Source organism: Vipera ursinii (assembly GCF_947247035.1).
Source record: "Vipera ursinii genome assembly, chromosome: 7".
In the NCBI taxonomy this organism is placed as follows: Eukaryota; Metazoa; Chordata; class Lepidosauria; order Squamata; family Viperidae; genus Vipera; species Vipera ursinii.
In genome coordinates, this window is record NC_139521.1 from 40,225,930 (window position 1) to 40,242,168 (window position 16,239).

Consider the following 16,239-nt stretch of genomic DNA (forward strand, 5'->3'; position numbering starts at 1 on the left):
GACTTTAGCTAAACAAGGAAGAAAAAAGTAAATCACAATAATTAAGAACATTCCCCAAACATTTCAGTATTGTTAGCAAGAACCTACATGGATGTGTCTATGAGGTCACTAGGAGTTGAAACTGACTTGGCAATTTTACTTTATGTGATATAATTGGCAATTGGCAATTTTACTTTATGTGATATAATTAGTTGTACCTAAACAGGCAGGAAAGTTTGGGATAGGTGGAACATCATAATAATTGGGCACTTAATCCAAGGAAAGCAGAAACCAGGACCCAAGTGTATATGGTCTTCTCCATTAAATTTATTCATTTTTTCTTTCTCAAAATGATGTGAAATCTTGCACCTGAAAGAAAGGTTGAAATTTATTTTTGGAAAAGGTTATTAATATCCCTATTTCCATTATTAAAAGAAATTGATAAAACAAATATAATAAAGTTTGTAATTTTAACGAGGTATCAGTGCCTTGCAGATTTATTTTACACAGTCAACTGAAAAAATACTGAAAGCATTTTATTATAGCAATACCAGAAGGTGAAAGAAGACTACAGGCTAAACCACTTAGCTTTTTTATCTGTGGAATGTGAACTTGCAAATGAAACTTTAGAAGTGCATTATTATTCACTATTTTGCAATAAGGAGGTCTGAGAAATAAAGCTTTAAACAAGCCATTCTATTATACAATGTTTGCAAATACTTTAGTCATAAATATGGGGTCTAGGTAAGGATGTTCGTGAAATATTTGCAGCCATACTGACTGGGGATTTTAGAGGACTGAAATGATTCCACCCCCTGTTTCAGCCCTTGCATATTTGGGCGTACACACAATTAGTCCTCAATTTTGGTAATAACAATTTCATTTTAAAAACAAATGATAGCTTTCTATTTCAAAGGCTGAAGGAACCAGAGGGTTGTCTACCATGTCTTCATGGTATGTCAGGCTTTGAAAATAAAATCAAAAGTAGAGATTCAGAGAAGCATTTTTGACAGTAAGGAAGCATAGCTTTAAGATGCCTAGTATGCTGTCATTTAGTTTTGAAAAAATGCTGAACTTAAAGGTTGAACAAAACACTTCTGTGTTGTGATGTAGCATCCCAAATTTGAAAAACAGTGCTAAAGCAGTTTTTGCTGCAAAAACTTTCCTCTTTGTTTTGTCTTTTGGATTAGAAAGATATTTTTTTTTTAATTTTTCTTCCTTTTTTCTTTGGGTCATAAAGTTTTGAGAAAAAGTTAGTGAATCCCAGCATTATCAAAGTATATTATTATTTTTAAGTAATGTAATTAAGTAATATAACTGGGACCTTTTCTCCAAAGAACTTTCAGTCTGAACTTTGACTCAATTAGAGCAAATGGACCTGAACAGAATTTACAGATTTCTAGCATCAAATGCTTTACTATAAACTGCTGTGGGTTTCTTTTTCATTAGTTCTTCAAGTTCTGTGAATGTTATGAACCGTGTCTTGGCACAATTGTTGACTGAAATGGATGGGATCGAACAGTTAAAGGATGTGACAGTTTTGGCAGCTACAAACCGGCCGGATATGATAGACAAGGTAAGTCTCTTATTACTGCTTTTGTGCCAAATAATTTTGATCATCTGATTTTGTTAAGATTACAGCTAGACGAGAATTTAAATTTTTATTAAAATTCATGATTTTAAAACAGAAGCCGTCATGGATGATGTTTTAATTGATTATTGATCTGCTGCATGCATCCATGTGGTCTTTTTACAGTTAATTTTATTCCAGCTTTTCACCTGTTCTTCTGAAGTTTTGAACTGTGTCCCAGACTTATTATATTTCAAAAGCAATAGATTAAGCTGAACCTAACTTGCTACTGATGAGAAGAAAAAAAAGAAAATATTTCTTACAAGTAAAGTTGTATTCTACCAGTGAGATATTCCTTCTTTAAAGTTTGAATTTGTTCAGTCCCAGTTTTTATTAGCATTTAAAAAGCTGCCAGCTTCAACCCTTTCTGAGATCACTCTTTAGTCATCATTGAATGGAATGTATTTATTTGTATCCTGTGTTTATTATTTTTATAATAACTCAAGGCAGTGAATATATCCAACACATCTTCCTCCCCCTATTTTTCCCACAACTTGGCCCAAACTCATCCAAATGGCTTTCATGCCTAAGGAGAGACTTGAATTTGGGGTCTCCTGCTTTCTAGCCCATTGCCTTAACCACTAGACCAAACTGACTCTGCCTGTGAGAAAAATAGAAATTCACTAGGCTAAAATTTCCTGGTTTTCTTGCCATCACCAAGAAGATCCATGGCCTATATTTGTAATGGCAGACTAGAACAAAGGAAGCTGCATAGCTCCATGATTGTTTCTCAAAAGGAAGTAAGTTATGTGTAGCTAAGGAATTGTATAGTTCTGAGTGAAAACTGAGTGTCTAGCACACTAGCTGTTATATCTAAAGACTAAGGGCTGAGAATGAAGTGATATTTTGCGGCCTGTGATGGCACCCCATAGTTTTTGAAGTTGTAAGTTTCCTTAGCATGTGTTATGAGTACTATGTTTTGGTTTTACAATTTGAAAAAATGTAAACATAAATGAAGCATAAACCTCCCATCATTTCCTTAAGCAAAATTATTTGTTTTTTAAATGCTTTTACCTGATGTCAACCAGACAACTCTAAAGAATGTTCAGAAGAATACATTACAATAATTCCAATATTATCAAAATGACCAAATGATCTTACAATATATTGATCACTTGTCTTTAAAAATAAGTTTTCTCAGGTGACTTATAATCTGATGGTGTGAGGCAGTGGTTGCCAGATATGGCACTTACTAGTTCTATCAGGGAAATTGGGACTTGTAAAGGAAGGTGGAATTAGTGGTTCAAGATAGGCTTTCAGATTTCACTTCCATCAGCTTTATCCACCTACCCAGCCTCCAATGTTTGTGTAATGCTTCTACCACTAACTCTGATACTACCTCCAATATTATTGAGGAAGCAATTTTCAGGCACCCCCTGTTTTCCCAATAAAATGATAATATTTTCACTTAGTAGAAGTACATTTAATTAAGTATGTCATAAATATGCACTCTGGTAGTTAATATTTTATACCATATTTAATTTTGGTGTATTTATTTATGACTGCCTACCAGTCTTGCATGGAATAGTGTATCCCAGTGGTGGGATTCAGCCAGTTTGCACCAGTTCAGCAGAACCAGTAGCTAATTTTTTGTTGCCCAGGCCCAGAATGGACTTCCGCAAGCGGCATCCACACAGAGAACTGGTTGTTCACATATTTGAATCCCACCACTGGTGTATCTCCACCCAGACCAAGAATATAAAATCCTGATATTGGCGTCAGGGCAAGGGAAGTAACCACCTCCATTCAGTTATGTCAGAGTGAGCTTCAGTCTGAAGTTCTCCATCTAGAGCCACATAGCCTCCAGACACTGGATCAGGACAGGGCCTGGGATTGAGAAAAGCATTATCTGCTCACCCTCCCCTTCCAAAGATACAGCTTTAAAATATTTTCTTGAATTCTGGTTATGAGAGATCTAAAGGTAACAAGACTAAGGCTTATCTTAAAAAAGCAGAAGCAAACAAAAAGCAAATTTGTGGCAGGGAAGGTTGCTCCAATTAGTTGCTCACACTCTCCCCCACTGGGCAGCAGCTATTCCTCTGCTCTATTGTTGCTCTCTCTGTGTCTGTGGGCCAGTCACACTCTCTCCCACCTGGCAGCAGCTACCTCTGACCCTGCCACCTTTTTGCTATGCACTATATACTATGCCTTAAATGCCTACAAGCCTGTTTGGAAACTACCTGGAATTTGTTTAATGACTTGCAATCTTTGCTTAATGACAGCATTGGGGGTAACCAGAATTGACATCACTGATGCCGTCACAGGATATTGCATCTTATGATCACATCCCTTGGCAATGGAAATTCTAGGCCCATTACCTTGTTCAATCAAGGACTAACTGTATATGCTTATACGAAAGACATTTCTGCCAAAGTGGCAAAATGAAAGTCTGTTTTTGCATTTCAGTTGGAGTGAGATTAAGCAAGTAGCTTTCCTAAGTTTAAAGCAAGTTTATTAGCTTTACATAATAAAAATATTGTCAATTATCAAGTAACAATCTACAAAGCAGATTGTAGAGAGGTTGAATGAATTGTTTACATCAGCCATTGCAGGAGATATGCAGAAGATAATCACAGTAAACCTATCAGGCTGGTGAAAATTAAAAGTGACTATAGAAGGACTGCTTTAAACAGAGCGAATAATCAGTGATCATTAGAAAAATATAAAGGTTTCACTTCATATATAGTACTATAGAGGGTGAGCTGTCCTTAGATACTTAAAAATGTGTGGTGATAGTGGATAGTTCAGTGAAGACACTGATTCAGTTTGCAACAGCTAGGGGGGAAAAAGTCCATGATAGGAAAGGGATTAAATGCAAACCTGCTAACATTTATCATATATCTCCATGTGGAAAACAGCGTACAATACTGGTTGCTATATTTTGAAAAGATGTAATAGAGTGTTTTATTTTTGGGTTCAGGACTATAGATTCAGGATAGATACAGTAGTGGCCAAAATTGTGGAAACCTTTTGGGAAAAGTGTACAGTAGAAATGCCACCTTTGGTTAAGTTTCCACCAATTTTTCTTCTAATTTCTTTATAACTGTAGCCTTGTTCACAATATTAGTATTTTACATTGCTTTCTGGGCAACCAGTCAACTCTTTGAACCATTACTTTAATTTTATTACATTTTACAAGCTCACTAAATGAAAGAACACAAAAAAACCCCAACCAACTTGATAGTGATCACATAACACACTGACAAATGTCCTTTCAGTTTCAATACATGACATCAAGAACTGAATCCTACTGTGATTTGATTGGCTCATTGCCAAAACAAAATGACACCTGATTGGCTCTCTAAACACTCATGCTCATTGGCTACAATCACATGAAGGAAAGCTACCTAATATCAACCTAAGCAAGTTGTGCTTCCTTTTCCTGGTTATTTGGTTATAACTTTTCATAGAATACAATACAGATAATTGAACAAACTTTGTTGCATTACATTCTTGATTAAATTATCTTTCCATTGATATATAATTTTATGGTACTACTACTACAAAAAAGTGGTGTTACTAGCCATCAAACCTCAAATGTACACTTTTCCCAAAAAGTTTCCACAATTTTGGCCGCTACTGTAAAGTGGTATTCTGCACATTACATATGTAATGGAATTTGCTTAGACAAGATGGTAGCCATTTTTACAGATGAAAAGACTAAAAAATAATCATAGAAATAAAATTATCTGTAGCTTTATTAATACTGTCAGTATCTAGAGATGTTTGCTGGGGTATCCAAACAGAAAATGCTGCTATTTCTAGACTCCCCATGGTATGAATATACAGTAGATTAGGTTTGTTTTTGGTTAGGTCCAACTTAACTTTTAAATCTGGTACCTTGAATGGGGACTGGAAACATACTTTTTCACCATGGTAATTGAATTAAGCAATTTATTTTAATTAAAAATACATCACAATTAAGAAAATAATTAAAATTTAAGGACAACATTTGGACATTATTAAATGGTTTCTTAAAAATGTGTCCAACTCTTAGGTTTATTAAATTATTAGCTTTTCATTTTTGATGGAAGACTTTTTATGAACCTCACATTAAATAGTTATCTGGCCTTACTGCATTGTGGCAAATTTGCCTCTGCATGTTTTTATTTATTGATTTTATAGCTGGCATTTTTAAAGGTATCTGAATTTCCAAAGGAATCTGCAGGGTATTTTTTAAATGCCAAATAGAGTAAATAAATATTTCCAGGTGTGCTGAAATGTTCTTTGTTTTCAGTCCTTCATTTGTCAGGAAATATTGAGAATGGTAAATCAGCCTTGAGGCTGCTGAATTTGCTCCCCTTTACAATTCAGTTTGTGACAGTTTGAGCATTGTGAGTTTTTCACTAAAGATTTATTACTTACTTGACAAAACAAGGCATAGATGAACTTGTTGAGCTGCGTTTTTCACAGCTGTACTGAGACTGAAATAAATAGTCATGCTGTTGTCTATAACCCTATATAAATAAAATACAGGGTATAACTTTATAGCAGAGAAATTTTCAAATTGTTATAATCAAATTGTTAGGGCTGTGCAAAGAGTATTTAAGTTAATTATATTTTGCTGATTTTTTTTTTGCTAAACTTGCTTATGTTTGTCAAGTGTTTTTTCATTTTTAAAAAATTAATTCATTTCAAACAACTTGAATTTGAAATTTAGAATGGGGGGGGGGAAATTGTTGGCATTGGTGTAATACAAAAACCATTTTATTTCCTTAAAAATAGGAAAGTGGAATAACATAATCTATTGAAAATTGATTTTCTTACCTAAAATATATCACACCTAAAATGCTCCCTTGTTACTTTTAATGAGTTTAAATTAATTGCTTTAATAGATTTACATGCTTTCTAATGAAATTATTAAAAAATCACCAAGGAGAAACACAGTACAGATAGTCCTCTACTTATAACTATTCATTTAGAAACAATTTGAAGTTACAATGGCACTGAAAAAAGGGACTTATAACCGGTCCTCACAGCATGATCACAATTTGGTAATTGATAACCAACATGTATTTACAATGGTTGCAGCATCCTGGGTCATGTGATTGCCATTTGTGAGTCTTATCTGGCTTCCAATAAGCAAAATCAGTGGGGAAGCTGGATTTGCTTAATGACCGCATTATTCACTTAAGAACTGCAGTGATTCACTTAAAAACCATCGCAAAAAAGGTTGTAAAATCAGGAATGACTCACTTGAAACTATCTTGCTAAGCTATAGAATTCCTGGTCCCAATTATGGTCGTATGTCAAGGATGGCCTGTATTCACTTAATTTAATTTGATAAACATTAAATATTTTGTCTTAATTATTATCTAATTATGTGGAACAGGCACATGTGGTATTTTTGCCTGTTAATAGAATACCTATGTATAAAGCTCATAGTTGGTTTAGTACAATCAATTTTTAGGCAACTGCAAATAGAAAAACATTCAACTGAATACATTAACATTAAGTAAGTCTTAAAAATGTCATGCTGTTTTTATTATATATATCCACAGTGTAAGAATATGAAGCCTTGAATTAAACTTACAATTGACAGCATGGAACAAAATTTTCTTTACTTTCAAAGAAGTAGAATTCCCACCCAGGTCAGACATTGTTTCCAGTCACAATATTGTCAGTTTCTGAATAAACAATTCCTGTTCATTCATGAATAGATATTTCATATTCTTTTCTTGCAGGTTCTGAAATATACAGGTTTATACTTTGCTAGATTTAAGAGAGAGCCTGATGATTTCAGGAAACATGAACACATTAGCAAAGATAATGTATATCACCCTTTTTACCACTAATGTGTGTTTTCTAAAAGTTTCCACAGCAAAAATATCATTTTAGCCAGCTTGCTGAAACAGGGCTAATTCCATTACTTCACAAACAAGCACATAAGCTTTAAATACATTTTTGTTTCAACCAAATTTAATTTTTATTTCAAACAAGCAATTGCCCTTCTGTTCTTTTTGTTCTCAGATTGTATGAAGAGAGAAAAAAAGGCCTCAGTTCCTCAGATTACCTTTAAAGGATAGTGTGACACAATGAAAGCAAATATTAATGCTGTAGCAATTTTTTTTACTAAGAGGGCCCCATAACAACAGTTAAAGAAGTAAGGAAAAGGGATTGATTTATTTGTACAGTAAGGTTTTGCCGGTATCAGTGGACCTAATTAGATTAAGCCAGTTTATTTTTAACAGAAAATAGCTGCAAGTAAAGGCATGTTTGATTTAGTGGCTTAAACTAGAATCCAAAATATTTGGTCTGTGTTTTTCCATGCACCCCATATTCCTATTTTAAAAAAACTTGGGAAAGACATGCTGGGTCTGGTTTCCCATGTGCCATGTACATTTTATTAAGGTAAAACTGAGAGTAATAATAGATTTGCTGTGAAGAAAAATCACAAACACATAACTGTCCTTTTCATTTAATGGCTTTGCTATTTCTTACACAATAAATAAAATAGCAAGAGGCAAAATCAGTTCAAGTTTGCATGTATTTTGTTTTGTTGTTTGTTATTAATAAAGATCATTTTATAATGAATTAACTAGTTTAATGATTTGAATATTGGAGATGTTCTTTTAATATCAGCAGATGGCAGTCAAGCCAAGCTTCGGTATAATTGGTATTAGTTTACAATGTACTATGCATTTTATATAGACAGTAATTCTAAGACAGAGACAGAAACAAATAAGGCAAATGGCCAGGCTTGTTAAATTTCTATGTATTTATTTACAAACAGATAAAGTTATTTTGATACGCAGTAGTTATAGGATATGTTGACTATGTTGCTTGATTTTGGTCTATTGAAGTTCAGTTTTTATATTTTAAAAGTCCATTCTTCATGAGAAAGAAAATGCGTATGTTTCTTGTATCAATGGAAAACTTACTTTGTTTTCTAAGATAAATATTCGAAATAATACAGAGTCAAAAGCCCCTGAATAGGATTACTAAATCTACAACTGCATTTCTGTTATAATGATAAACGTTACTCTATGGGAAAAATTTAGTTAATTAAAATTTGTGTTTCTTTTTCCCTGTCCTGATCACATGAAGAATGTGATTGCTCTGTTGTAGATTGTGCTTATTTTGTCTCCAAACACCTATGATCTTGGGATTTGTTTTATAATTTTAAATTATTTATATTTTAACAGTTTTTATTTATTTTTACTATTTTTGTTTTATTCAAATAAAGTTAAAACACAAAACTCATTTTTTAAAAAAGACAAACACAAAATAAACAAGACATTAAAAAGTGCCTTAATTTTTTTTAAAAAACTTAACACATATAGGTATATTATCCTCCCTACTTGAATACTGATTAATACAGGACCCCCCAAATTTTAAACTACTGAATCTATTTGCAAATTGTTAATCTGTCATCTATATACTATATTAATGACAGAATAGTTAACAAGAAGAACAATAATAAAGGCAACATTAAATTTTCAAAACCCTCTATTAACAAACTGTCACTGTAATCAACTCATAGATCCTGGATCAAATATCCATGTTTGTTTCTTAATACCATCTTTTGTCTAATTAAATATAATAAATTTAATCTCCAAAGTCAGTTTATCTTCCCCAAAAACTCCAGATGAAATTGATTTCCAGTTAAGTGGGACAAATCCATTCCCCAATGTTCTTTAATCTTCCTAAGATAAAACCACTTCTCCACTTAGTAAGGTTTCTACTGTTGTAAAAGAATGTATGCTTGAAGGCTTGAAGGTGTTTGTAATCAAGTGAATTAGTTCTAAGCCTGTAGTGTCCATATTTTTTCCAATGGATCTGCTGCTTTCAAATCATATTCCTTTTATGAATCTAATTTAACCAGAGCTACATGCATCAGAATATTTTTCACATCCATTATTTCATCAAACATTTTTAAAAAGTTTTCAACTAAGGATTGCAGTCTACCAAATGGTCTTTCAGATATCAGCCATGCCTTAAAAAAGCACCACAAAGAATGTTCTTCCTGCATCAACTTAGGAAGTTCAGGCTGCCCCAGGAACTATTGATACAGTTCTATAAAGGAATTATTGAGTCTGTCATATGTAATTCAATAACTGTCTGATTTGGTACAGCAACTCAATAGAACTACAGACTCCAATGGATACTTAGAGCTGCATAAAAAACAACTGCAACTAGACGACCTTTCATTGAAGATCTATATTGTGTGGGTTGGAAGGAGGGCCGAGAAAATATCTATAGACATCTCTATTCAAGATGCCACTACAGGGGGGGCATATTTTGGGTTTCATTGGTTAGATTCATTTATTATAGAAATGGCTAGTTTATAATATTATAGAAAAGCAAAATGTTGAGGTTCAATGTTAATGCTTCCTTCTACTCCTGCAACAGAGGAAGTCAGAAGTCAGTTCCTTTTCTTTTTCCCTTCTCCCCCTCACTTTTCCCTTTTTCTCTCACCCGTCGCTCGCAAAAGCCCCCCCCACTCACTCACACTTTGCTCACAAAAGCCTCCAGTCGCTCTCATTCACTGCTCCATCTCTTTCAAAGGCACCTCGTTCAGTCTCTCCCCCACTCACTTCATCTCTTTCAAAGGCCTCTTGCTCGCTCGCTCACTTACTGCCCCGTCGCTTCCAAACGCCATTTGCTCGTTCACTCAGTCACTTACTGCCCCATCGCTTCCAAATGCTATTTTTTAAAAAAATCCCTTTTTTAAAAAAAAATCCATTTATATCCCGCCCTTCTCCGAAGACTCAGGGCGGCTTATAAGCTTAGCAGTAGCCTTCATTCTATGTATATGCCTGCTTCTTAGGGCTTTCACACACACCCCAAGCGGCATTATTACAAAGTCAGCTTAATTGCCCCCAACAATCTGGGTCCTCATTTTACCTACCTTGGAAGGATGGAAGGCTGAGTCAACCTTGAGCCTGGTGGGATGCGAACCTGCAATAATTGCAGGCAGCTGGTGTTACTTAAGGAGGCATTAGCCCACTGCTCCACCAAGGCTCATTTATATCTCGCCCTTCTCCGAAGACTCAGGGCGGCTTACAATCTAAGCACAAATCAATGTGCTTAGCAATAGCCTTCATTCTATGTATATGCCTGCTTATTAGGGCTTTCACCCGCCCCCCCAAGCGGCATTGTTACAAAGTCAGCTTATTGCCCCCAACAATCTGGGTCCTCATTTTACCTACCTCGGAAGGTTGGAAGGCTGAGTCAACCTTGAGCCTGGTGGGATGCGAACCTGCACTAATTGCAGGCAGCTGGTGTTACATAATAATAATAATAATAATAATAATAATAATAATAATAATAATAATAATAATAATAATAATAATAATATAATAATAATAATTGTATACCGCCCTTTTCCCGAAGGACTCAGGGCGGTGAACAGGGCAAACATATAAAAATACAAGAATACAAACATTAAAAGAGATTAAACAGGTGCCCAGAAGCTAAGAACAATGAATTAAAATACATTAAAACAATATTAAAATCTAAACCCATCACCCATCAGGCCAGGCCGGCTTGTTCGAACAAGTAGGTCTTCAGATCGCGTCGGAAGGAGCGAAGGTCGGGCGCCATCCGGAGCTCAACCGGCAAACAGTTCCACAATTCCGGCGCACCCACAGAGAAAGACCTCCCCCTGGGGGCCACCAGGCGACATTCTCTGACTGGTGGCACCCTGAGGAGGCCCTCTCTGTGGGAGCGCACAGGGCGGAGGGAGGTTGATGCCGGCAGCAGGTGAGGACTTAAGGAGGCATTAGCCCACTGCTCCATCTCTTTCAAAGGCACCTGGTTCAGTCTCTCCCCCACTTACTCCATCTCTTTCAAAGGCCTCTTGCTCGCTCACTTACTGCCCCATTGCTTCCAAACGCCATTTGCTCGTTCACACACTCACTGCCCCGACGCTTCCAAATGCCATTTGCTCATTCACTCACTCACTTACTGCCCCGTTGCTTCCAAACGCTTCCAAATGCCACTTGCTCGCTTGCTCACTTACTGCATTTGGAAGCGATGGGGCAGTAAGTGAACGAGTGCTGTTGCTGGAGACCATCAGTTTTTTGGCGCCAGAGACCACTGCCACGAGGAACACAGCTCTTGGTCGGGGTTCGGAGCAGCTGGTGTTACTTAGCTGGTGGGGGCTCAGCACGGGCCGCGGAGTGGCAACTGTGGGGAGGGGAATCCTCATGGCGGCTGTGGGGAGGGGAATCCCCATGTGGGGAGGGGAATCCCCATGTGGCTCCGAGCTGCAAGGGCAGGGGTGCAAAGGACGAGTGGCAATGCCGTAGCAAGACACCGGCATCGCTCCCAGTGATAGCACCTCAGAGTTCCAGCACCTTTTTTTTTTTTTTAGAAAAAAAGCACTGCTAATGATAGATAAGAGAACACAAGGAAGAAAACACAGAAGCAAAGTGAAGAAATAGATATAGCAACAGGAAAGATTTTCTGGATATTTTGATCCAAAGTTAAAAGAAATATTTAAAAAATAAGCTGCAAATAATTTGCAAATTAATAAAATGCAAAAAGCCTGTGGTGAGAAGTTCAGTATAGTTTTTAATCAAATGAAAGTACTTTCACTATCCAAGAACATGCTGTATTTCCTTATGGAAATGCAAAAGTTGTTAAAAACAACAACATAAATAAAAGGGAAAAAGAAAAAAAAGAGCAGATAACGTCCAGCAGAGGGTTAAAATAAATCAGCCTTCAGCCAACCAATCAGCTTTTAAAGACAAAAATAAAAATGAAACAAAAAATTCCAAAACCCAAGCATGCTTAAGAAAATGAACTTCTGAAAATGATGTTTTCTTATATTTTTCTTTTAACTTTGGATTGAAATATCCAGAAAATACCTTTTTTTCTTCTGAGAGGAAAATGGATGGATGACCAGTGATTTTCCAACTGCTCCCACAGGGAATTGGAATCTACAAGACTCAGATGAGTCCACTGCCATCCTAAATCTGTGTTGGGTCATTCTTATGTGCTCCCATTCAAATCCAGGGAGCAGCAAAATCAGCAGATTGTCGGCAGGAAAAAGAAAAATTTCTACTATTCAGCAGCTATCTTGGGGAAAAGTCCAGTGGTGGGATTCAGATGGTTCGCACCACTTCGGCAGAACCAGTAGCTAATTTTTTGTTGCTCAGGCCTAGAATGGACTTCTGGAAGTGGCATCCACACAGAGAACTGGTTGTTCACATATTTGAATCCCACCACTGGAAGAGTCGATAGTTTTTATTTATTGTATTGGTTTGCTGTTTTTGTATTTTATTTTTCAATTCCGTGAGTTGCCGAGATGGTTGCACAGATGGGTAGTCCTGTAGGTTGTCCTTTATTTATCACTATTCATTTAGTGACTGTTTGAAGTTACTATGACATTGAAAAAAATGATTTACAAATAGTCTCAAAACCATTGTAGCATCCTCATGGCCACACAATCAAAATTTGGGCACTTGGCAACCAGCATGTATTTATAATAGTTGCAGCATTCTACAATGATATGATTGCCATTTGTGACCTTCCCCAACAGCTTCCTGCAAGAAAAGTCAATAGGGGAAACCATATTCGCTTAACAACCCCATGATTCACATTAAGTGAATGCAACTTGGAGGAGCAGTGGGCTAATGCCTCCTTAAGTAACACCAGCTGCCTGCAATTAGTGCAGGTTTGCATCCCACCAGGCTCAAGGTTGACTCAGCCTTCCATCCTTCCGAGGTAGGTGAAATGAGGACCCAGATTGTTGGGGGCAATTAAGCTGACTTTGTAATAATGCCGCTTGGGGTGTGTGTGAAAGCCCTAATAAGCAGGCATATACATAGAATGAAGGCTACTGCTAAGCTTGTAAGCCGCCCTGAGTCTTCGGAGAAGGGCGGGATATAAATGGAATTAAAATAAAAAAATAAAAAAACTGCAATGATTTAATTAACAACCATGGCAAAAAGGTCGTAAAATCGGACATAACTCACTTAACAACTACCTTGCTTAGCAGTGGAAATTCTAGTCCCCATTGTGGTTGTAAGTTGAGTGCTACCCGCATACATTTAAGTAAATAAATAAATATTGAGGAATTGGAAAGAACACGTTTGGTATAGTAAGTTACAGTATTGAGCTAAGAAGCAAGAAGACTCAGGTTCTAGCCAAGCCTCAGCTACACAAATTCATTGAGTGACTTTAGGCCAGTCGCTCTCTCCCAGCCTAACCTACTTAGAGGGTTGCTGTTGTGGGGATAAACAGGAGGAGGTAGTGCGGTATATCTCACCTTGAACTTCTTGTTCTATTCCAGCCTATGACTGGCCCTGTTTGAATGTCAGGGACAACACGTTTTTATAATCAACAGGCTGGAAAAAACCCAACCAAATTTATTTACAGAGTTCAAACAAAAGTTAAATGAAAAGTTCAAACAAGACTTAAACCAAAAGTTAAACAAGAATAACAGACCAGGACTCTAGCAGAAGATCTTCAAACGGTTGCCTTCAGCAACCAGCATCTCTCACACATTCCCCTTTTATCAGCAGTCCCAAGGCATGGCTTCTCATTGCCTTCTCCCAAGTTGCCTCATTGCTTTCCTCTGTTCTGCTCTGCTAGATTGCCTCCTGCTCCTAGCGTCCCTGAACAGAGCCAGCTGTGGATCGTCTTCTTCCAATCCCTCATGCTCACACAGTTGAGTCTGAGGAGGAACAAGATGGGAGGGGCCTGGCTGAGAGTTCTGCAGTGCATCAGAACCTTCTTCTGACACCAAAGGCTCTCCAAACCCCTCCTCCTCTTCAGAATCATCCGACTCAGCTGCTGAAACCACAGGCTGACACTGAATCACAACACTTCTGTTTGAAAGTCATGATATAAATCTGATCAATAAAATACTAATACATAAAAATTTTAAAATGTTTAAAATACTTAAAACAAAACAATGGTCCATCATTATTGCTGCCTCTTCATAGCAAAGCCAATTAAGTTTTCTTCCTATTAATTTCTTCCTATTAATGTTCAAATGAGAATATCCTCAGGATTCATGCATGTTCAGATGAGAACACACCCATTAAATTGGAAAATATTTTTATATTAAGCTTCTATTTTCCTCCTATTCTATTGTTTTACTCTCTTAATATAAAATACTAGTAGTACATTGTATTATTTGGATACATTGTTATTTATACAGTGGCTGACTGGAGATTATTAAAAACACTGATGTTTATTAAACACTCTAATCGTTAAAGACAAAGAGAAAAAAAGTTGATGTCAGTATTTTCTATGGATTCCAGTAAAAATTAAATCAAAATACTTAAGAACATAAATATATAATTCCCCTTTCCATTAGGCTAAGTATCTCTTATCCCTCTTTTAACAATTAAACATTGCAAAAATAAAAAATAAAAACTATTAAAGATTACCTAAAATAAAAACTCCTTATTTATTTATCAAAAATAATGATGTAAGTATTATAAACTAATCATTTACCCTGTTAAACTTTTCCAAAAGAAAACTATCTAATCCAAATAACTGGATAGCAACTCATTATTTAGCCATAGTCAAATAAGCCCATTTTGTACTTTTTTTCTTCTTCTTCCCAGCCATCCTTAAATGTCATTGACAGAATTCTGATATAGTATATTTACTTTTTCTTTCAAGGTTCTTACCATCTTTATCCAAGTCCATTTGTAATTTCCATGAAATAAGTCTAGTAGATCTCTTATATTATAGATTGAAAGTATAGTCCCATCTCTCTTTTGGTACATTATTTGTATGTCCTTTTTGGTTTTTAAATGGCCACCCAATTCCATATGTAAATCTTTTCTATTTTTTTATAAGTTGTAATTTGTAAGTCCACATTAAAGTAAATTATGTTCAAAGGCATTTGTTCATCTTCAGCAGCAACTTTTGGTTCCAATTTGGAATTATAAAGGTTGAGCATTTCACAAGCATGCAGACAAAACATTTCCTTTAAAGCATCCATCTTGTGCTCTAGTAATAGATTTTCAACATTTTGTTTTGCATTTTAAATATAAACAAAACAAATTTTTGTCACACAGAATCTTTCTAATTAATCTCAAAGTGGTGCTTTAAATCAATTTTTCAACAGAATAGAATTCTTTATTGGCCAAATGTGATTGGACACACAATGTGCATGAGCTCTCAGTGTATATGCAAGCAACAAGTAATAAATCATGATTATAATCATAAAATACAATAATAAATCATAAGACAATGCTCAGTGATAGCCATAGGATACCAAATAAAGCAATCAATATAAATCTTAATGTACAGACAACAAGTTATAGTGATAGGATGCTAAAGGAACAGGTGATAGGAAAGATGAAATAACAATAATACAGCCCTACTACATGGTTTGACAATCTAGGGCATAAGACAGTGTTGTGGGAATTAGTTGTTTAGCAGACTGATGGCATGGGGGAAAAACTGACCTACTATCTAGTTGTTTTGGCGTGCAATGCTTTATAGCATCGTCTTGAGGAAAAAGTTGAAACAGTTTGTGTCCAGGAAGTGAGGAGTCTATAAATGTTTTCACAGCCTTCTTTCTGACTCATGCAGTATACAGGTCTTCAATAGAAGGCAAGCTGGTTGCAGTTGTTTTTTCTGCAGTCTTAATTATCCATTGAAGTTTGTGTCTGTCTGGTTTGGTTGCTGTGCCAAATCAGACAATTATGGAGGTACAG

General features: G+C 35.9%; 1 protein-coding gene across 2 annotated transcripts in view; it reads left to right on the top strand.

Moving 5' to 3' along the window:
- The window catches only part of AFG2A (AFG2 AAA ATPase homolog A), a 162,985-nt gene that overhangs the window by 52,785 nt on the left and 93,961 nt on the right, over nucleotides 1-16,239 (top strand). For both annotated transcript variants that reach the window (XM_083367360.1, XM_083367361.1), the window contains exon 14: nucleotides 1,429-1,555. In XM_083367360.1, coding sequence (XP_083223486.1) covers nucleotides 1,429-1,555 — 127 coding nt within the window. The remainder of the gene's footprint in view (nucleotides 1-1,428; nucleotides 1,556-16,239) is intronic.